The 23,860-nt window shown below is 42.2% G+C and overlaps 1 protein-coding gene across 3 annotated transcripts in view; it reads left to right on the top strand.

Moving 5' to 3' along the window:
* The first annotated feature begins 840 nt into the window (after positions 1-840).
* The window catches only part of EPRS1 (glutamyl-prolyl-tRNA synthetase 1), a 68,846-nt gene continuing 45,826 nt past the window's right edge, over positions 841-23,860 (top strand). The window contains exons 1-9 of one of the 3 annotated variants that reach the window (XM_054021846.1): positions 841-981; positions 4,858-4,942; positions 11,288-11,387; positions 15,242-15,398; positions 16,218-16,357; positions 17,029-17,123; positions 20,541-20,667; positions 22,363-22,555; positions 22,975-23,146. In XM_054021846.1, the coding sequence (XP_053877821.1) occupies positions 939-981; positions 4,858-4,942; positions 11,288-11,387; positions 15,242-15,398; positions 16,218-16,357; positions 17,029-17,123; positions 20,541-20,667; positions 22,363-22,555; positions 22,975-23,146 (1,112 nt within the window). In that variant the 5' untranslated portion in view covers positions 841-938. The remainder of the gene's footprint in view (positions 982-4,857; positions 4,943-11,287; positions 11,388-15,241; positions 15,399-16,217; positions 16,358-17,028; positions 17,124-20,540; positions 20,668-22,362; positions 22,556-22,974; positions 23,147-23,860) is intronic. The other 2 variants (XM_054021847.1, XM_054021848.1) reach the window with 2 other exon arrangements.

The raw sequence follows: 23,860 nt of genomic DNA, 5'->3' as shown, positions 1-23,860 counted from the left end.
TAATGCTCTGGTAGTGGATGCTGTTGGTCCCACACAAGTCTACGTACAGCACATGAGACACCATCTGCACTCGCTCACCCCTCCCTATAACCCCTGGTTGCCTGGGGGTTAGTGGGAGGCTCTTTATGGGCTTCAGCAGCAACTGGAACAGGCTCAGTAGCAAGGGAAAATTTACTTTCATTTTTATATTTAAACCAATGGCAGCAGCTCAACCCCCCCCCAGTGAAGCAAACTCCTGCCTGGGGACGAGTCTCACACCGTTTCATAAAGCCCCAGCTCCTGGAGTCCCGTGTTGGCGATACTCTCGCCTCCCACTGAACACACTGGGCTCCGCTTGCGGAGAAAGACTCAAAAACGCGTCCCCACCCCCCCAAAAAGCTCCAGCCTTTCCCCGGCCCCGGTCAGCTCCAGGCCAGGTCACAGCTATGGCGAGAGGCCTCCCCTGTACGCTGCGGCCTAGGCCCTGGCCTGCTCCCTGGGAACGTACGTTGCCATAGCAACGGCCCTCCGGCCCTGAAAAATCCAGGCGTAGCGATGGCAACCCTGGGCCTAGCGCCGCCTGGCAGACAATGGGGGGGGGGGGGGGACCCCCCCCGCCTGCGCTGCTCCGCGTAGACACAGACACGAGGACAAACTTGGGCGAGCAGCGCCACCCACAGGGGCCTTGGAGGAGCGCAGAACCCCGCCCTCCCTGTGAACCAGTTTCCGTGGGGGACCTTATGGATGTAACACCGACCAGAGGTGTGGGGGCCGACTGGCTGCCCGTTGCCGGAAGTGACGAAGGGAGGCGGTGCCCAGCCCCGTGGCAGCAGCCCCTGCCGGAATAGGCGGCCCTGGAAGGGGGCGGAGCCGTTTCAGCTTCGCTGAGCTTCGGCGTGTCCTGTCCCCCCCTTCCTTTTCTGGCTGCCCGGGGAGCCGGTCGCGGTGGCAGCGCAGCGATGGCGCTGAGCCTGACGGTGAACGCGGAGGTTCCCCCGCTCGGTAAGCGCGGCCCGGCCTGGCCCTGACCCGGGACCCCCGGCCCGCTGCCCTCGGGGGCCGCACCCGGCCGGGTTGCTGCCATGTTGCATCATGCGGCGCTGGGCGCCGGCTCCTCCATTCATCCCCGCGGCCGTGCGGGGGCGCGGAGACAGACGGGCGTGGGGCAGGCAGCCTGACCCCTTGGGGTCTGCGGAGCTAGGCGGTTCCTGGGCCCCGTGGGGCTCAGCCCCTCCCCCCAGCCTGATTCATCCTGCCCGGGCTGAGCCCCTGTGCCTGGCTCCCCCCGCACTCGCGGGGCCGGACTGCCCTGGGGGGAGCGGGGTAAAAGGGAAGTGCCGGGGGTGGGGGCTGTTGATGTCTCTTTGGCACGCAGGATCCTTCGGCCAAAGCTGCCCGCAAGGCGCCCCTCCTCCCCCCTTCCAGCGGCTCAGGTCTGCCCTGTTCGGGGCACGGCGCTGAAGAGGTTTGTGCTCTGTCACTGGGGGCTCAGCTCCGTAAGTGGGTCTTGTCACCTGCCTGCGGAGAAAGTGACTTAAATACTACCAGCTTTCTGAAACGACACGTCATCTGCATGGCTTGCCGTGGGTAACCTTGTAGTAATGGAAAGCTGGATGTAGTAAACAGCGACCTGAGAAAATAAACTGGGAGCAAATTATAGATTGAATTATGGTCTTGTTCAAATGTGGCATTTTATTGATAATGGAGAACAACAGACTAAATGTGCGCACAACCATAATGAGCTAGGGAGATGCTCCCCCACTTTCGCTAATGTATTTCATCCCTGACCGGCAACAACCTGGCTATTGCAGTGGCTTCTCTCCAATCGACTGCTGGCTCTGTGGCTGTTTTTAATATTTAATGGAGATGTTGATGCATTTAGTGACTTACTTAGAGATTCTATTTATAATTGGGGTTCTTAAGTTACTTCACAGGTTGTAGACCAAATTTTTGAAGTGACCTCAATCCAGTTTTTGATTTATTTGCTAATTGTTTCATGCACAGATGCCTTTTTCTGTATACAGATAATTGTATGTGCAAAAGTAGAGACTGCATTTGCAAAATTAATTGCATGTCTAATGGCTTCCTGTATACAGTGGTGGTGTAGTTGTGTTGGTCCCAGGGTATTAGAGCAACAAGGTGAGTGAGGTAATACCTTTTATTGGATCAAATTCTGTTGGTGAGAGAGACGAGCTTTGGAGCTTACAGAGAGCTCTTCAGGTTCGGTTGATGTACTCAGCAATCCATTCCATCTTGTATTCGGCGGTGACACTGAGGACATTTCCCAGACCTGAAGAAGAGTCCTGTATAAGCTTGAAAGGTTGTCTTTCTTGCCAACAGAAGTTGGTCCAGTAAAAGATCTTACCTCATCCACTTTCTCTCTTTAGTGGCTGTTCACTTCAAGATCTAGTTCAACATTGCATGGCATATTCTCTTTGCTCTCTTTCCTGCTTCAGTTACTCATCTAGCCAAGGCTTCTCTTTGTCCCTATACTCTGTCTTACCATTGTGGGTGCAAAAACCTTCTCTGTAACTGCTGCTATCTGGAAACAACCTTTCACCCTTCTGCCACACTGATTCTCCATCTCATTGCGAATCACTGCTGAAGATACACGTTCTTGCCTTGCCTCTGTGCCTTAATTTTTCTTTATGCTTTTGTAAATTGCATTGTTCAACTCTAGAAAGCATTTTGGGATGCAATTTGTATGAGATGATTTAAAATATATGTGGCTGTATATTTAAACAAAATCCTGCCAAATAAAATTTAAAGTTTAGAAACGTTCACTCTACTAAGCATTTTCTAATAACGTCTGATAAGAGAGGCAATGTGGTCTAGGAGATAGAGTACTTGCACAGGAGAGCTGAGTTCTATTCCTGGTTCTGCCTCAGGCCTGCTGGGTGACCTTTGGCATGTCGCATCACCTCTCTGCTTCAGTTTCCACATATGCAAACTGGGGATAATGATATGATCTACTTTGTAAAGCACATTGGGATGTGCTGATGAAAAGTGCTTTAAAACACTTTTTCAGCATGTGGTCCATGGACCCCTGGGGGTCCGCAGACATGTCTAAGATTTCCAAAGGGGTCTGCACTGCCATTTGAAAATTTTTAGGGGTTCCCAAATATAAAAATGTTGAAAACAACTGCTATGAAGAGTTAGGTGGTGTTATTATTATTGTTATGGAAGACCATACAAAATTGTAATTAGTTGAGGACTTATTTTGTATTTGACAGCTGCTACTGAGTTAGAGTATGGACTTCAGATTAAAGGATTCTTAGGCCTGGTGTACATTAGGAAATTAGATCAGTGTAACTATGTCACTCAGGGGTGTGAAAAATCCATACCCCAGAGCGATGCCGTTAAATTGACCTAACCCCTTGTGTGGACAGCGCTAGGTATTGCCTTTTAGGGAAGTGGATTATCTATGCTGACAGGAGAACCCCTCCCATTGGTATAGGTATTGTGTATGCTGAAGTGCTACAGCGCTGCTGCAGTATTTTAAGTATAGACGAGCCCTTATGGATAACATTGAAACACAGTGAACATTACAAATATAACATTTTTATTTAAGGAAAAATAATTTTCTAAAAAAATCAAACACTTTTTTATCCTAACTTTTTCCTTGTTCTTATTAATAATAGTTCTTATGAAGTAGGGAAAAAAAGTACTAACTACGAATGTAATTGATGTTAATTATACAGTTCAGCTCCTATGTAGTTCTTTTCATCTTCAAAGCATTGTGCAAACATTAATTAATTCTTGCCTCTTTCACAAAGATACTGCAAGTAATATTACCCCATTTTTACAGATGGAGAACTGAGATGAGGGCCAGTAAGTGTCAAGCTTAATGCCAGAGAGGGAGTCTGACAACTGGGATCAGAGTTTGGGAGTTCCTTGCTCCTAGTGCTCTGTTGAGGCTAATTTATTAATACAACCCTTTGTAACTTAAAATACAGACAAAGTGGAGTGCATAACGAAGAGCTGTAATGGGCTTTACAGTGTAAGGCTCTGATCCTATAATTGGATCTGCGCAGGCTGCCCCTTGTGCATGTGTGGAGGCCTGTTGACTTCACACAAGGGTATCTTGGTCAGAGAGGAGAGGCCAAGGCCCTCGTCGCCAGACTGTCAGAGCCCATGTACATTGTCAGTACATTGTGTGGATGCTTTCTGTACTCCTATGGATAAAAATATGATTTCAGTCTTTAGGGTGGTTAATCTTTTCACAAGCATTAAATCTACTTTAAAAAAAAATGAACCTGATCTTTTGTCTCTCTTCTTTCCGTATGCCCCCAATGGTAGTAGCTGAGGTGCACAGTATTGACAGACTTAAAATGTTGATCTGGCACAGCCTTACTGTGTGAAGGCAGTTGTCCAAAATGTTTTTTCTCCAGAATGTAGTCTCTTTAGTGGCATTTGGGTCATGACTATTTTTAAGTGATGTGTTTAGATGCTAATGATGCTTTAGGCCTCTTACGAAGAGCATGTGGCAGGCCTGTGCTGAGGAGTAGATGACAGCAATATTCATCTCAAACGATTTGAGCGAGTCTCTTCTCTAGCTTGGTGTGGGATGGGATGAGTTTTCACAGTATCCTTGGGAAGCAAAATAACATCAAAACCACCCAGTTCTGAGTTCGCTGCAGATTACTGTGCACCAGCTTTTATCCCTTCCTCCTAGACCATAAGGACTGCCAGGAAAAAGCTGCCTGTTTATAGACTAAAACATTGATTCCTTCCCTTGGCCCCTGTGCCTTTCAGTCTGAAGGCACCAGTTAAGACACATGGGGGGGGGGGGGTGAATAAAAAAATGTAATTGTAACATATGAAATAGTCTTTACTTAGGAGAAAGATCAGCCATATTTTATCTTTTCTTCTTTTTAGGAGCTTTGCTAACTGTAGAGCATGTGAAAAATGATGTCAAAATTTCGGTTGAAGAAGGCAAAGAGACCATCCTCCGTGTATCTGAGTGAGTGACTTTGCATCTCTGCTATCAGCATTGGGTCAGCGTTTTTTAAAATCGATGAAATGATGACAGTAATCTTTTGCAGGGAGAGAAAAAGAGCAGTACTGAAATTATCATTGCACTATATATTTTTTGCAAACAGTTGCAATTTTTACATTTTTTAATAGTTTTCGTCTTCTAATGGAAAGATTAGAGAGTGGGAAAACATTTAAAGAAAGGTTGAGAGACCTCTGCTGCTTATGATGTACACATACTTTAACTAATATTTAGTCTATGTACTCTAGCTCCTAATATGGTGCCTATCACTATGTTATCTAAAGCATTCACCTCGTCCATGTGCTGTGGATTCTCATAGTGGTAGCCATCTTGTGATAAACAAGTGTCTATATAAATGTATATACAGCACAAGCATGTGTGTATGTGCATGTGATGGTGTGTAAAGGATTTTATTGGTATTAGTTTGGGTTGACCGCATCACGCGTGAGAAGGGAAGCCACAGTGTCATCCCAAAAAAGTGCTGATTAACTCTAGCACGTCATCCCATATTTTGTTTATGCCACATCTTCTAGAAAGAAGCTATATTAAAAAATGTCTTTTTATTGACACTGATTTTTGCATCCTTCCCCTTCTAAACCATATGCTATTTTTGTTTTCTTGGAGTAACAGGAAAAAATAATACCAGTAGGTTCTAAATATTTTTGAAACTGGTTTCCTTTAAATTGTAAAGTTAAGGATTTTAAGAATTAATACCTCATGACTCCCCAAGGATAGAAACACAGGGCTACATGTCCTGCTGACACAACTCCATTGACTTAAGTCGAGCTGCACCATCTTGTCTGTGTACATCACCAACATCATAGACAATTGTACCTGTAGAAATCTGGGACATGCAGGTCTCCTGTGGGACAAGCATGCTTCTTGTTTTAAAAGTTAACACAATATTGGACTTTAAAACTGTCGCTAGTCCATTACTTACTATGCTGAGATTAAATTTTCAGTCCCTATTTTTATCCAATCATATTAGTGCAGCTGTGACAAACTGCTGACAGACTGGAAGTTTGAGGTGCTTCAGTGAAGACTCGAGACCAGAGTGCATCTGAGATCTAAGGTGCAATATAAATGCAGGTTATCTGATGGTTGGAGAAATATGCCACACGTAGGCATGAAATTATGGACGCACTAGAGTGGCACCATAGTTAAGTTTGTATCAGGCTTTTTCCCTTAAAGGATCTTTACAAAGGGGCTGTTCATCAATACCAACCTCTGCTAAGAACAACTGAGACAAACAGACGAGTGATGAAGCCTTCAGTTACAGTGATCGCATAGTGCATGTTCTATAGGATGGTCTTGTGGTTAAAGAACTGGTCTTGGACCCGAGAAGAGAGCGATCTTTCTGTACCTCTGGCTTCCTGTGTCACGCTGAACAAGTAATTTAAACCTAAGGCTTTAGAGGTGGCCACTAATTAAGCTTTTCAGTTTGCTGTATTTATCTTCTAAAAATCAACTATAAACTAAAATTATAAATAATAACACAATACACAGTAATTCTCATTTTAACTATTCCACCGTAACGCATGATGAAATTGTGTGGCAATTCTTTTCAGTTCTTTGCTATGCATTTTTGAACTCCTTGATGCACACTTAATTATTCAGAGGCTGATCTTTTCAACCATATATGATATTTTCCCCCTCTTACTTTTTTCTTATTTTTCTCATTTGTATATAATTACAAAATACATGCAGAGAGTCAAGTGAATGTATTTATCTGTCCTTCAGAATTACTCTCCTAATAACAATGTTATTGGGGAAGGATAAGGTGTGTATTTTGTACAACTTTAAAAAAATATTTCTTTTGTCCTAAGCATTTGTATGCATGGATGTTCCCCTTAAGCAACCATAACTAGCTATTAACTAACTTTTTGATTTCTGGATTATGTATTTACACACACAATACATCACATGTGGGAATAATAAACCTGAAATTGCCTGAATTTTTTTCTGCACCCATGTAGTAACCTTCTTTATTTCTGATTTTATGTAAAAAATTAAAGTAACTTTATATTCCTCTCTCCCCACCCAGCAAGGCCCTGCATTGCAGGAGGCCTCGCTTCAGTGGTGAAGGATTGGCTAGAGTGTGATGCAAGGTGCTCTTTCTTTTCCCCCTCTGCACTCCTGACACAGATCAGGACTCAAACACTGATTTCTTCCTCCACCCGCCCCCAGGAGAGATGGGGTGTTGCACAAATACATTTTAAATTTGTACAAGCAAACAGGTTATAGTTAGGCTTGGAAGGACTAGATTTTTATCAGTAAAGGTTGATTTCACTGTTCGCACACCCAATGAAAAAATATTTCCATAAATAATCAAAATGTGCAGATAGGCAAAGTAAGAAAAATGCTGCTTGAGAACTTCAGTTTGATTTAAGGATATTTACTTTGTATATTTAGACGTGATGTTGACAATTTGTGTTTTAATGAGTATAAAGTGTTTGCTTTTAGAATCTGTGTCTATTAAATAACTATTATCTGACTCTCCCCCCCCCCCCCCCAAGTTCCTGCAATTGTGAAAATCTAAATCAACAAAATTGCTAAAAACCCATTCATAACTGTGAATATTTAAATTGATAACAAATTTTAATTTTTTTTAAAACTCTAAACATCGATATTTGTAAAAATTATGCAAAAATATGTTCTGCCAAGCCTTCTAATGGTTGCTATTTCCTATTATTCTTGCTTGAGGAATCATTTCATCTGTCAAGATTGCATTAACCTTCATCTCTGTTCATCTGTACGGAGTCATCTTTACAATTTATTTCCTGTAATGGGTCTCTCTTAAAATGGTAAATGTAGTCTGAGAAGCATCAGCTAAACTGGTTTTTGGACTAATGCTCTTGGTAAATGGATTCCATTACATTGACGAGCAGGGACTACTTTTTCTTGGCACAACTTGAGGGACATCTCAGACTTAGATTTTCAGGAAATCATTGGTACTAGCAACTTCCTTCCTTCAAGAACAGGTTGCATTTTAAGCTTGCTTTTTCTTAAGAGGAATGTTTTGAAGTGCAGTTAAAATCTGGTTATAACTAATTTTTCAACCAATAAGCTGAACAGTATCAAGTAACTTAGGATGTAAAATAGTGTTTTGATGGGTAAGGTTACCAGCTGGATTCAGTTTGAAAATAAGATATTTATTTTATTAAACCTTGATAACTTTGCGTAGTGTTTTAAGATCCCAGATTCTTCTCATAGGTAGCAAAATGTAGTCAGTCTGGCATGTGAATTTCTGTTTGGTGATATTCTTTGAGTGAGAGAGACTGATATTTGTTGTATTCCCTCTGCACAGAATGCTTTTTGCAACTTTTTGCACAAATGATGTGTAATTGTTTATAACATTGCCACAAATCCTTGCCCCCCGCTTGCCCTCAAGGATTTTTGGCTTTGCTGCTGTGTCAGTTCATGTCATTTTCCATAGAATTCCTTCCCATTGCTTTTGCTAATAACATCAGCATGGACATGGTCTTCTGTATGCTATTGATGGGCTGGCACTTCCAGAACTACCTGTCAACCAGTTGGAAAGAACAATCTAAATTCATGGTTTCTTTCTCCAAAGGAAGAGAAATTGAAGAGGTCTGGTTCTAAAAGTATTAATTGTTTTCTAAAACAATAACAAAAATTTGTTGTTAATTGAAAATGTTGCAACCACGGTCAGGACATGTCGGGATTCTTTCCCCATATCTGTTCAGAATTCTGTTCACTAGTCTTACTAATCAAAATAGACTGTTAATACAGACTGTTGCAAAGCAGCAGAAAACATTTTTACTGCTTTTATTTCAGGCAGACTTGCTGTTGGAGAAAGCATATGTACTTGTCAATCTCAGTCAAAAAGTTCTGTTTAAGAAACTGACCCCAGTATGATATAGCAACAGAATTTATTGTACATTTGTAGATGCTATAATTTGCTTTTGATCATACACAAATTGATCTTCCATATCCTGGCGTCTAGAAGTTTTGGAGGGAAGAGTTACCAAACCTTGAAATCAGATATTTCATTGTCAGTTTTAATATTATAAATCTCATGAGACTGAACAGTGGAGTAACCTGTTTTAAAGTCTGGTTACCATGGCTAATAAATCAAGATCTCCAGATCAGATATCAGGTTTTGAATCTTCAGTTCTGATATGTGGGTGACTGTTATAGGGTTTAATCAATCTGACCGCTGTTATATTTTTCATATAAATTATTTAAATAGCCTGGGTCCAGTCTACAGTTTAGACAGGAAGATGTAAAATTACAGTACCCTTAAGCAGAATCCAAAATATCAAATCAGCAATACTTTGCATGTCTTCTACAAGCCACTCTCATAGCAGGATGTATAAAGTTACTTCTCTGAGATCGATCTCTGTTTGCAAGTACATATAGAAATATAAAGAAGTCTGAGACACTTACAGTGTGCCTCTTTTCCTCTGTTGGTATTTGTCTCTGTGGCTTCAATCATATATTCTTTGGGCACTCAAAGCTGTCACTGAAATGAGTGGGAGTTTGGAGTGTGCAAGGAATGAAGGTCAAGCTCACTAAGGCTTGGTCTACACTACAAAGTCAGGTTGACATAAGGCTGCTTACATTGACTTAATTATGTCAGTTTCTACACTACAGCCTTGCTCCCGCCGATGTAAGTGCCATACCATGTGGACATAATGTGCTTAGGTTGATGTAGTTAGGGGGACGCAGTGTCAGTGTAGACATTGTGAGTTACTTACGTGGACTGTTGGCTGTCATTCTTGTCAATTTTGTGGCTCCATGCTGGAGCCATGAAATTGATAAGAAAGCCAGGCTCGCAGCTTGGGCTGTCACCCTGGGGCAGGTGGAGGGCTCCAGCTAGAGCCCGTCTGCCCTCTGGGCCCCCCCCCGCTCCAAACCAAGGAAGCATCTGGGCAATAATCCAACATATATTTTTAAAAAGTCTTCATCTATACCAAACATTACTGAGTCAGCAGTGTGCACACAGTAGATAATTAAAGCACTGATAACCAGTAAAATAAAACATTAAAGTTTGTCCTGTATCATTTAATACATATTTAGGAAAAAATGATAGCTTTGATAATGAATATGACTAATTTACAAGATTGTGGAAATCAGGATTGTGGACTATAGGAACAGACTGATAATTGTTATGCTTCTTAGGGGAGAATAATAACTTCCAGAGCTGCTCTGTGAATATTAATGAAAATGTTCTTTTCAGTTAAAATCAAAATGCGTTAGTTTTGAAGCAAGAAGCCCTAAAAACCAGACAATGGGCAATGTCCAATGATTGTAAGTGGAGAGGATAAACCATTGAAACAAATGTGCTCCCTGTACTGGAGTTTAACAATAGTCCCATCAGTAGAAGGAGAGAGGAGTCATCTACGCTGGGATCTCAAACGAGCTAGCGCCAACTGTGTTTAAAGGCAGCCACAAACCTGCTGCGTGATCTTGGGCAATTCACATAATCATTCTGTGCCTCTTTGCTATTTAGATTGTAATTGTGGGAAGGACTTTCTCGACCCATGTGTACACAGTGCCTGGTGCTATGGTGCCGTAATTCAGTTAGGATCTCTAGGCGCTATTGTAATAGAAATAAAAAATAAATAAACCCTAGCTTGTACAATTCTACTCGCAGTATGGACAGCATGTAACAAATGTAGGAGTGGCAAAATTCTGTCGGAATTTGATGTAAGATGATGGGAAAACTGAGTAGAAACAAAAATACAGTCATAGGCAGTAAAGTATGTTCAGCAAGAGTGAATCTTTATAAATGTAGCCATGTAACAGAAGCAAAATGAGTAATAGACAAGCCTGGGCAGGGACCGCTGCAAACCTCCAGACGCTCTTCTTTTGTCTCTCCAGCAGCCCTTTTTAAAGTCCTCTTTGCACAGGTGTCCAAGGAAGGGACTTGGGAAAGCAAAACTTGATTAACTCCTTAGGTGCTTGAGACTAGGAGTACCTCTGCACTCTGATTTGGGGGTGGGGGGACAGCTGGGAAGAATGTTGCCTAGTATTTCATTGTGAGTTGAAGTAAATTATTTTTTCTCCCCTTCTCTCCTGCCACTGCCCTCTCCTCTGGCCCCCCCTCCCAATAAAATGTTTGATCCATGTTAATGGTTTCCTTAATGGTTTATAGTGTGACCAGCTGGAAGGGGAGGATGACACATGTCCCATTGATAGGTGTCTTATTGTTCTGGTAGCTTTATGCCCACTGCTTCACCTAGAAATGTGTTGCAGTTCATGTAGACTCTTTAGAACTATTTATGTGTAATGACACTCAAACTGCTAGTAATAAGTTACTTCATCTTGAATTTTCTGTTTTTATAGCCATGCTGTGTTCACTGATGTGAATTCCATAGTTCGTTATCTGGCTAGAGTTGCTACTTCCGCAGGGCTATATGGTTCTAATCTTCTGGAACACACTGAGGTGAGAAACAGCCATTCATACTTGATTTTTTTCATGCGGTTGCATTTTTGCTTATTTGGGGATTTACCTACGTAACCCTTGAATGATGCAGCATTTTTCTGTATGAGGGTCCAACTACTTGGGCTGCTGAAGCTATGTTTTTGTGAAACTGCCTCCGACTACACACATCCATGGATCTAAACATGGGAGAATTATTCACAATGGCTCCTAACCATGCTGGTGTCTGACAGGGTGTACATTTCTTTCTTTCCATCTTTTCAGTTTTGATACTATCACTTCCTCTGTGTACCATTTGTTTTTCTAACACAGCTATTGCTTGTGGCCTCCATCAGAACTGCTGGGTGAATTATGCACAAATAAAATATGCTCCTGTGTGGAAATCTCACAAATTCTTACCCCAACCAACCACTACATTGTTTCTTTTTTGCCTCATGGAGCTCTAGGCTAAAAATTGCTTATGATTCCCAGTCTCCACATTGTATATAGAGATATACCTATCTCATAGAACTGGACCGGATCTTGAAAGGTCACTGAGTCCAGTCCCCTGCCTTCACTAGCAGGATCAAGTACTGTCCCTGACATTTTTTTTCTTTTTGCCTCAGATCCCTAAATGCCCTCCCCCCTTCTATCCCTCCCCCAGGCAGGCTGCATTCTGGTCTGGGACTCTGGGTGGACGTTTGCCAAGTTGTCAGGATTCCCTCCCCTGGAGTCCTAAATTTTCCAGAATTTCTTCAAAATTAAACCTAGAGATGAATCTAAAGTTTCCATAACCCAAAGAGATCCTTCTTAGTTATCTTTGTTCATTTATATGAACAAAATGAAGTTATTACAGTTATCAGAACTTGGTATGATGTGGAATTGAGGAGGAATTTTTCCTGGCTTCAGCCCAGAAGAGCCATATGTTGAATTTTAAACTAGGTGCCTGAGATTGATAGTGGTAACAGAATCATTTTGACTGAGTTAGTGTAGGGTTATTAGGGGTTTGACCCACACCTACCCAACAATTTTCTTTTAAGGCATTGGAGATCAGTCTTCAACCCTGGCAATTGTCCACTTTTTCATGTAAGAGAAAAGTGCTGCTTCATTATGTTGCTTATGAATTTTTAATCGTTTATGGTTTTTTGTGGTTAAATAAATTAACTTCCTAACCCAAATTAGAACTTGAACTGTGAACATGGACAAGACTTAAGTGTTCAAAAACACATTTGCAAGGTCAGTAACTTTGATACAATACATTTAATTCCCACCTATTGGTTTTTTCAAAAATAAAATTGGGCTTTGAGAAATGTTAAGACAGCTGCATTTGTGGTGGGAATATTTTAGAACGTAACTGTAAATGAGAGACTTGAATTTTATAGTCCTGTGACATCTGTGCCTGCCACGTCAGCTTGGCTGTTGGAAGAATTCCTACTGCAGTGTACATATGGAATGGATTTAGAAGGATTTTAAGAGATACTTTGCAACTGAGGTATCAAGTTTGTATGCTAGAGCCAGATCCTCAGCTGGTGTAAATGAGCATGGCTGCTTGATTATATATTTTAAAATTTGGACATCTTTATCTCCTTCTTGGAGTAAACTTTTTGTGGGGGTGGGAGAGGAGGAGGAGGTTGGGAATACAGTGGAAAAACTGGTGTGTTTTGTTTTTTTAAAAGTGAAAGACAGGGGATGGTGCATAATGTCACTAATATACAGCCAGGAAGAATGAATGGAATCAAATGGAACAGGAATACTGTCCCTTAACATTAAGGAATAATTCTAGATCGGGATGGACAAACTTTTTGGCCCGAGGGCCACATCGGGGAATAGAAATTATATGGTGGGCCATGAATGCTCACAAAATTGGGGTTGGAGTGTGGGCTCCGGGGTGGGGCTGGGGATGAGGAGTTTAGGGTGTATGAAGGTGCTCTGGGCTGGAACCAAGGCTTCGGAGAGTGGGAGGGGGATCAGGGCTGGGGCAGGGGTGCGGGAAGGGGTGCAGGTTCCATCTGGGAGTGTGGGCTCTGGGGTGGAGCTGGGGATGAGAGATTTGGGGTGCAGGAGGATGCTCCCGGCTAAGATCGAGGGGTTTAGAGAGCGGGAGGGGGATCAGGACTGGGGCAGGGGGTGGGGATGTGGGGAGAGGCTCAGGGGGTGCAGGCTCCGAGCAGCACTTACCTCAAGCGTCTCTTAGAAGCAGTGGCATGTCCTTTCTCCGGCTCCTACGCAGAGGCGTGGCCAGTCGGCTCTGCACACTGCCCCGTCCGCAGGCACCACCCCTGCAGCTCCCACTGGAGTGCATAGGAGCCAGAGAGGGGCCAAGCCGCATGGTGCGGCCCCCAGGCCAGCTTAAAATGGCTCAGCCCACGGGCTGTGGTTTGCTCACCCCTGCTCTTAGATTCACGACAGTACATGGAAAATTTGAATTCTCTTTATTAATCTTTAAGTATCAGCAGTCTTTGAAGAAGATCGTGGCTTTTTTTGTATATGCAATCTAAAAGCATAATCAAAAGCATGAAAGTCATTTCATGTTTTAGACCAAGGCAAAATCTCAGACTGCCGGACATCAGTGGCCAGACTGACACAAGTGCAATGGATAGAATCTGAAGTAACTCCATAGTAGTCAATGGAGTTACACCAGTCTAAATGTTGTTGGTATTCCTGGGGGAATTCTGTTCAAAAAATTAAAAATTCTGCACACATTTTAAAATTCTGCATATTTTATTTGCCAAGGTACCAGAATATAATCACACCAGTTTCAATTATTTTGATAGGTATTTTGAAATAAATTATCAACAAGTATGTCTGTAACAATACAGACAACAAAAAAGATTCAGGAAATGTTTTTTGACAAATAGATTCCTTACTAGGCATATTAATACAGAACTTTGAGTAATAATTCATTTAAACTACAATACAGAAATATTTCTCGCACCCCTCAGAAGCAGTACAAAGGCTTGGGGAGAAGTCAGGGGTAACGGAGGAGCTGATGGAGAGGGAAGTAATTGCTGGAAAGGAGTGTGAGAGTGAACCCGGAGGTTGGGGTGTGTGTGTGTGTGGGTGTGTGTGTGTGTGCATGTATGTGGGAGAAGTATGGAATAGGTATTTTGGGGAGAGGAGATTGTTAGGGAGTTGAGGAGCCTCCCCCCTGCAGACCCTGGCTGACCACTAGCCTCTCCCAGTCACTCAACCATCCGTCCTACCCTGTCCCCATGTGGCCCTACACCTACACTCAGCCACCCATCTCCATGTGGCCCTGAACCCCCACTCCTATTCAGCCTCTACTCCAGTCTATTCCCCCACTAGCCCTTCTGAACCCTAGTCTGACCTCCCCCCCCCCCCCCCCAGCAGCCTTCTGTGCCCTCCTCTCTGTCTCCCTCCCCCATATCCCATGCCTCCTCACCTAGCCCTGCAGGTAGGGCACTGTGAGGAACACAGCCTCTGCTCTCTCCCTGTTGGCTGCTGACTGCTACGGCCAGTGAGCCTGCTGCCTCTGTTCTGGTGCCACAGCATCCTTGCTGGGTAAAAGCTGTAACTGTAGAGCCTTTCTGGCAAATGTATTTTCTGCAAAGGAAAAAAAAATCTGCAGGACACGTGAATTCTGCGCATGCACAGTGGCACAGAATTCCCCCAGGAGTATATTATGCAGTCCTGCCTTTAGTGCAGGAGACTGGACTAGATGACCTCTTGAGGTCCCTTCCAGTCCTACATTTCTGTGATTCTATGATTTTATATTCAGAGCCATGTATTTAATACTACTGCCCACTTTCCGTGAATGATAGACTTGGATGTGGTTTTTTGACCAGCAAGAATTTCTATAACTTTAAAGGATTTTTTGTGTTAAATATGATGTTGACTTCTTTGCTCCTTAACATTAGATTGACCATTGGCTGGAATTCAGCGCGACAAAGTTATCTACCGCTGCCCAGTTTGGTTCAGCACTCCTTGAGCTTAATCACTGTCTGTCTCTGAGGACCTACTTGGTTGGAAACTCCCTGAGTCTGGCAGATTTGTGTGTCTGGGCTGTACTAAAAGGTATTAATTATACAGTTGTTTTCACAGGTTTGCAAATGTGATACAATGCTAAAATCTGTTTCCTTTTAGTCTCCAGTTTCTGCAACTATTTTTAATAAGGAGAATTTTGTAGGAGTAAGATCTGGTAATCATGAGGGTTTTACGTGTCTTGATAACATAACTGATATTTAAGAAATTTAATTATAAATCACACCATAAATTTGAGTGTCTTTGGTCTTTTTCTACTAAAATATCAGTTTTTCATGGGGGGGGGGGGTTCTTCTCAGATATGAAAATATACTCTAGGCTAAAATTTTGCATCTGACTCTAACCAGGGTGTAAATTATCCCTCAAATCTCATACAAAAATGTTTAATTAGACTGCGTTATTATTAGAGGGAGCAATCTAATTTTGCTCGGTTTTGTGCTTTCATTGCGTAAGTTCGACATCCAGTTGGCGAATGGATGCTGCTGTGTTTTTTGACCATCTAACTTTTTTTTAACTATTGTATTCATGGGGGAGGCATGGCCATATCACCAATAGCTTTAGTTTCTAAAATTATCTCTAATATGGATGTGGGTGGAATACAAAGAGGTTCACATATTTGTTTCCTTTGGAGACATTAGGAAAGATTGCAGAGTCTTCTAAAGTAAATGCATTGTTTTTACCCAGATTATCTATGGTAAAGACATATCATTTTTTCACAACTGGTTGAGATGTGAAAATGGTGCAGCCTATTTTTAATCCACATTGTCATTTTTTTTAAATGAATGTTACTAGAAGTCCAGCTATTCTAGTTATAAGTTTACAATTTTAAAATCAAAATTTGTTTCCCAACAGGCAGTAGTGCATGGCAAGAACAGTTGCAGCAAAACAAGGCTCCAGTCCATACGAAGCGCTGGTATGGCTTTCTTGAGGCACAGTGTGCCTTTCAGTCAGTGGGTACCAAGTGGGCTGCAACTGCATCAAAGACCAAAGTGGTAAGCTTTGTTCTAATTATACAGTGAAGGTGGCTGTTCTGTTTGTGAACTATAGTAAAAGTTTGTATCTTCTTCCGATAGCTCACTTTAGAAGTTATGCTAAAGGGAATTAGTTATATTGTAATCCAAAGGCTTTAAAAAATCATTATAAAACAGTTACTTTAGTAATTTCATCCCCAAATGTGCATGGATACTGATAGGGTGGATCAGCTCTGGAAAAGCGACTGTGTAAAAATGGCATCTGTTACTCAGGTACTCCATGTTTGTATTCAGAGTTCAGTCTGCTTGCTTTAGTAACAAGTGTTTTTACAATTTTTGTTTGTACTGCAAAGCTATCTATGATAGAATGAGATGAACAGAGTTGTTAACCAAGTTCCATTTGAAGGCAGTGGGAGTCCACAGATAACTGAGCATGAAACTTGGCTTTCAGAAATTCTTTCTTGTAGTGAGGAACAGAAACCAAAAACCCATCTGGACTTTCTAATCCCAGGTCAAACTTGCAGATCTCACCTTCTAACTTTGAAACTGAGCAAGTATGATATGAAAGTCATCTGAGCCAGGGACCCCAGGTTGCCATTTTTCAGTCTCTTTTCAGAGAAGAAACCTGCTTTAAGTGTTTGTATCATACAGCTTGTGTAAGATATTTAATGAGGTCATTGTTAATTTTTAAGGCAACAGAAAAGAAACAAGATGTTGGGAAATTTGTGGAACTCCCAGGTGCAGAGATGGGGAAGGTCATTGTTCGGTTTCCTCCTGAAGCCAGTGGGTAAGATGACCTGTTTTAATCCACATTCCTTTAAAAACTGTAAGACAGGAGAGGGATTGTTTTATCTTGGAAATAGTTACCAGATTAGTGTGTTTTAACAGCTGAATTCAAGGGCCTCTCCTGCCCTGATGATGGTCATGTGTTTAGTCAAGGATGAAGAGTGTCTTAGAGGTGATTTCCAAATTTTCAAAGTCACTTACAGATGTTTTCTAAAATGTTTTCACTAGCAAAGGTTTACACTTACCAAAGCTGTCCTTTACTTAGGACCTCACCCCATAAATAACAGTAAAAAGAGCACTAAAATATCATCACCAACTCCATAAAATGTTGTTTTCCAGTTACTTTCAATGTCCCATTTCCTCTTAGATGGATTTGATAAAGTTTAAAATTGCTGTTTAAGGCATTTTTTCTGTAGGCTGGTTAGCCAGCATCTTATGACTTGTTTCAGACTTTGTAGTACTGTTTCTCATTCTGATAATCAGATATAAATCATGCTATTTAAGTACTACTAATATATTGTATATGCATGTAATTTTACAAATGGTGTGGATGAGAGAACCATAAAAGAAAATAGTTTGGTTTTTGGAATCTATAGGGTATTCTGAGAGGGAGATCCCCACTGCCATGTGTAAACTTCTGGAAAAATGAAATAATTTGTAGAAGTAACAGTTCATACACTTTTGTGGATTTGGATTTATCCAAGTTCTTGGATATCTCTGCTACCATATGATGGAATTCACTAACCCATCTGAATTCCCCAGTGTTCTGACAGTTACTCAGTGCAAGTGTTTCAGGATGTTGTGAACTCTTAAAAATGCCAATAATTTTTAAAAGATTAGCTTTTTATTACACTGGTCTACAATTTTTGAGAAGTCGTCTGCTTCAGAGATAAAATTTGCTATTTATTATGTATTTTGTTGTGCTGAATTCAAATATGACAATTAAAACAACTGATTGGCTACTGTTTCTAAGATATTTAAGTTTTTACATTTTATGCCTATGTATATTGTGTAGATAGTAAAGTTTTAATCATAAATTGTAAACCTAGGTCTTTTCATGTGTTTATGGTTGCTTTACATGATATTTCACCTGTCCTGTTTATGTAACACTTTAAAAATCAGCAAAAGGGTTATATAAATAAAATTTATTATGAAACAAAAGGCAAAAAACTATTCTGTACATAGTTTAGTCCTATTCAGTGTCTACTCGGCACTTCTTGGCTTGTCTCTTGTATTCATTAAATGGAGCATCTCTTGTCACTGTCCAGCAATAGTGTGCAAGCATTGATGGGCTCCATTTGTCCTGATAACGTTTCTCCATTGTTGCAATGTCCTGGTGAAATCGCTCGCCGTGCTCGTCGCTCACTGCTCCGCAGTTCGGTGGAAAAAAATCTAGATGAGAGTGCAAAAAATGTATCTTTAGTGACATGTTGCAACCAAGACATTTGTATGCCTTGAGGAGGTTTTTCACCAACAATCTGTAGTTGTCTGCCTTGTTGCTTCAGAGAAGATTTATTGCCACTAACTGGAAGGCTTTCCATGCCATCTTTTCCTTGCCACGCAGTGCATGGTCAAATGCATCATCTCGAAGAAGTTCACGAATCTGAGGACCAACAAAGACACCTTCCTTTATCTTAGCTTCACTTAACCTTGGAAGTTTTCCACGGAAGTACTTGAAAACTGCTTGTGTTTTGTCAATGGCCTTGACAGAGTTCTTCATCAGATCCAGCTTGATGTGTAAGGGTGGTAACAAAATCTTCCTTGATTCAACAAGTGGTGGATGCTGAACACTTTTCCTCCCAGGCTCCAATGACTGTCGGAGTGGCCAATCTTTCTTGATGTAGTGGGAATCTCTTGCACGACTATCCCATTCGCAGAGAAAACAGCAGTACTTCGTGTATCCAGTCTGCAGACCAAGCAAGAGAGCAACAACCTTCAAATCGCCACAAAGCTGCCACTGATGTCGGTCATAGTTTATGCACCTCAAAAGTTGTTTCATGTTGTCATAGGTTTCCTTCATATGGACTACATGACCAACTAGAATTGATGGCAAAACATTGCCATTATGCAGTAAAACAGCTTTAAGACTTGTCTTCGATGAATCAGTGAACGGGTCTCCACTCATCTGGATCGTGAACGATGTTGAGGGCTGCCATCACACCATCGATGTTGTTGCAGGCTACAAGATCACCTTCCATGAAGAAAAATGGGACAAGATCCTTTTGACGGTCACGGAACATGGAAACCCTAACATCACCTGCCAGGAGATTCCACTGCTGTAGTCTGGAGCCCAACAGCTCTGCCTTACTCTTGGGTAGTTCCAAATCCCTGACAAGGTCATTCAGTTCACCTTGTGTTATGAGGTGTGGTTCAGAGGAGGAGGATGGGAGAAAATGTGGGTCCTGTGACATTGATGGTTCAGGACCAGAAGTTTCATCCTCTTCCTCTTCCTCGTCTGACTCAAGTGAGAATGATTCTGGTGCATCAGGAATTGGCAGTCCTTCTCCGTGGGGTACTGGGCGTATAGCTGATGGAATGTTTGGAAAATGCACAGTCCACTTTTTCTTCTTTGACACACCTTTCCCAACTGGAGGCACCATGCAAAAGTAACAATTGCTGGTATGATCTGTTGGCTCTCTCCAAATCATTGGCACTGCAAAAGGCATAGATTTCCTTTTCCTGTTCAACCACTGGTGAAGATTTGTTGCACAAGTGTTGCAGCATATGTGTGGGGCCCACCTCTTGTCCTGATCTCCAATTTTGAAGCCAAAATAAAGGTGATAGGCTTTCTTAACCATAGTGGTTATACTGCGCTTTTGTGATGCAAAAGTCACTTCACCACAAACATAGCAGAAGTTATCTGCACTGTTCACACAAGTACGAGGCATCTCTGCTCACTTTGGCTAAACAGAAATGTGTCCCTTTGCAAAATCAAACACTGACAAATAAGAGAGCACGACACTGTATGATTTCTAGAGCTAATATAGGGCAATTTGTTCAGCAGAGTGATGTAAGCTTTGTTACGATTGCATCCTCCATGACTTCTAGGAATAACATGGTGCAATTCATCTCATGTATGACACAATACCAGCTTCAGATTGCATCATTCATTGTTTTGCCTAAAAAGCAAGTACTGTCCAAACCCAGTCATAGATTTATTCATAGATCCAGTCAAAGATGTATTTTAGTCATTTCTGGTTTAAATTGAGATCCCTTCCCTTTATAACTCACTTATCCTCCGCCATTCCCAAGTCAAGGGTCATATATACTGACCCAATTTCATATCTTGAAAACTAGAGCCAATCAACAATTTTTAAGCATCTTTTTCATTCTCAGTGATCAAGAATTAGTAATGTAAAAAATGTAAATTAATCTGCTGCCACATTAACTTTGTTTTCTGAAATGTCTTTATTTTTAGTTACTTACATATTGGTCATGCAAAAGCTGCTCTGCTAAATCAGCATTACCAGGTTAACTTTAAAGGAAAACTCATCATGAGGTTTGATGACACAAATCCTGAAAAAGAAAAAGAAGACTTTGAAAAGGTACAGTAAGAGAACAGTGGAAGCCATTCATTGGAGAAATCAATTCAAAATTAGAACAATAGGCAGGTTTGCTATTTCAGGGGTGGCTCTGTAGAACAGTAGTATTTAACTTTGCATGAAAACTCTTCCAAGCCATCCCATGTTTGCCTTAAAAACCAAAGAGCTTTTGGTCCAGTAGCCTAATTGTTCTATGATTTCCCCATTCTTTCTTGCCCCTCCCCTAGTATTTATAATCTGTATTAAATCCATGTAAATCTGTTGTCAGTTGGTTAATAGACTCTACTGTGTTACTTGACCTAATCACAAATGGCAATCATGGTACTACTTTAAAAGCTTTTGTAATCTTAAATACAACTGGCTTCAGTGACTATAACTTTTCTGTAACAAAAATCCCAAATCCGCACTAAGAAATTTCCTAGGTGTCCAATACTACCGAAGCGGTTTAAACCTTTTTAATAATTTATTCTTGCTGCCACCTTTTCACTATTTGTGGCATCCATGAAGTGAAAGAAAGGGAGGAATCTGCCACTTCCAGTCTCAGGATTCATCATCATATAGGAGGGTTTTGAGGCTTGGACTATTCTCACTCTATTACAGGGATGGGGACCCTCTGGCCTGCAGGCTGGATCTGGCCCACTGCTTTATTTCATCCGGCCCGTGGCAAGTCTCCGTGCTGTGGGCCAGAAGCCTCAAGCCTCGGCGCCCTCTCCTCCTCCCCCTCTCCCCCCATGCAGGGGGAAGCTGGAGTTGCCAGGCTGTTAAATGTCCAGTCGGCTCCACAAGCTCCTGGAAGCGACCAGCATGTCCCTGTGGCCCCTAGGAGCAGGGGCGATCAGGAAAATCCACACACTGCCCCCAAGGCCAGCTCCGCAGCTCCCATTGGCTGTGATTCCCAGCCAATGGGAGCTGTGGGGGTAGCACCAGCGGGCAGCGTGCACTGCGCAAAGACTCCTAGTCCCTCCTTTCTGGGAGCAGTGCAGAGCCAGGGTAGGCAGGGAGCCTGCCTTAACATGCTGCACTGCCAACCGGGAGCCACCTGAGGTGAGCGCTGCCCAGCTGGAGCCGCACCCTGACCCCCCCCGCCCCAGATTGGACCCCCTCCTGCACCCTAACTCCCTTCCAGACCCTAAACCCCCAACCCCGTCCTGGAGCCTGTACCCAGAACGTCCTTCTGCACCCCTGCCCTGAGCCTGCTCCCCCACTCTAAACTCTTTGGCCCCAGCACAGAGTCCCCTCCTGTATCCCAAACCCCTCATCCCCAGCACCACCCTAGAGCCCACACCCCCTCCTGCAGCCCAACCCCCCACCCCTGTCCAGAGCCCCCTCCTGCACCCTGAACCCCTCATTTCTGGCCCCACCCAGGAACCTAGGGGAAGCTGCCTCCACCCCTGCCCCCTTGCGGGGCTGGAGCAGCGAGCGCTGGCTTGCTCTGCTCTAGGGGGAAACCCCAAGCCTCTGCGCTCCACCGTGGGGCTGTGTGGCCCACGACTGATTTCTTTTCTGTGAGTCAGTGGCCCCTGATAAAAAAAAAGGGTTCTCCACCCCTGCTCTATTAAATGTACAAGAAGAAGAATTTGTTTCCAGTTTTTCTCACTTTCTTGTCCCACCTTCCCCTGGAGGAGCTGATCTCATTTTCCTGCCCTATAGCAATCACTACCTATGTATGTATGAATGTTACAGTATAGTTCTTTGCAGGTTATCCTGGAAGACGTTGCGATGCTGCACATCAAACCAGATCAATTTACATATACCTCAGATCACTTTGAAACTATAATGAAATATGCTGAGAAGCTTATTCAAGAAGGGAAGGCGTACGTGGATGATACTCCTGCAGAACAAATGAAAATGGAGCGTGAGCAGAGAATAGAATCTAAACACAGAAATAACTGTAAGATGCTTTATGGCTCTTCTCCTGACCCTGTTATCTTTGTCAATGGAATATAATCTTGTTTCATTCTATTGTTAATCATCCCACCTATCTTTAGTTTTAATTGTATACTGTGAATACTTAACAAGCCAGTAGGAACACTGAGGTCCTCAGCGCTGTGCCCTTCAAGATTAAAAGACACAAGACGCTTGTTGTTACACACCTGTTTATTACATCTATGTATGTTCCCAATGCGTGTGTGCTGTACAGTCTTACTCTCACCTACCAGTGTGTGAGGAATGCTGGACTGTTTGATATTGGATCTAAACACATGCAGCAATAACTCTGATGTTTGACAATGTCAGTAACAAAATATGGTGCTGGAGACTGGTCAGAAATACCTTAGGTAACTTAAAGTATTAAATTTTTTTGTTTGGTAGCTGTTGAGAAGAATCTACAAATGTGGGAAGAAATGAAAAAGGGAACAGAATGTGGACAAATGTGTTGTCTACGAGCAAAAATAGACATGAATAGTAACAATGGGTGTATGAGAGACCCAACCCTTTATCGTTGCAAAAACCAACCACACCCACGCACTGCAAGTAACTACAAGTACGTTCACTTTCTATTAATATTGACCTTGGTATGCTTCTTTTCTACTCTTCAGCAGGTTTCTTTTTTAACTACCGGGGAGTTGCTTGAATTTTCTCAACCAGAATGTGTAGCTAATCTTCTTGTAGAAACGACACAACTTCTTCAGAAGATTTTTAAAACGTGAGCTCTTGCCAGCATTTCATAATAGTATCCACTGATGAAAATTCTATAACAGATCCCTATTCTCATGTTTTTGTAAGGTGGGCAATAAAAAAAAATAAATAAATTCTCTCCACATGTGATGAGTACCATTTTTCTTAAGAAATCTTGGCAAATCATTTTGACTGCTTATATTACAAGCAGCCAAACAATTGGATTTTGTTTTTACTTAATCTCTCAATTTAAAGAACTTTGAAGGTTAATCTTTAGTGTGAAGTGGTGTCCTTGATCTATTTAGCTGAGTGGCAACTGCGCGTTCATAGCAACTATTCTTTTCATGCACTATGAAGAGTTACTTCATGTGCATTGTATTAAGACTATTTGCAGAACACTATAGTTTATTCCACCTGTTTCCACCCGCTCTTTCCACTGCTATAGCTTCAACGGATGGGAAATGTTGACTTGATATGGATGTTGAACTAAAATGGTGGCTTTGGCTCTTGGTAGAAATGCATTTAAAACAGAGGCATGATGTACACACTTGTAATTGACAAATCACTGCCTCTGTTGTAG

Source organism: Malaclemys terrapin, chromosome 3, assembly GCF_027887155.1.
Source record: "Malaclemys terrapin pileata isolate rMalTer1 chromosome 3, rMalTer1.hap1, whole genome shotgun sequence".
In the NCBI taxonomy this organism is placed as follows: Eukaryota; Metazoa; Chordata; order Testudines; family Emydidae; genus Malaclemys; species Malaclemys terrapin.
The sequence above is the reverse complement of the archived record's forward strand: the minus strand, read 5'-3'. Positions and strand labels throughout refer to the sequence as shown.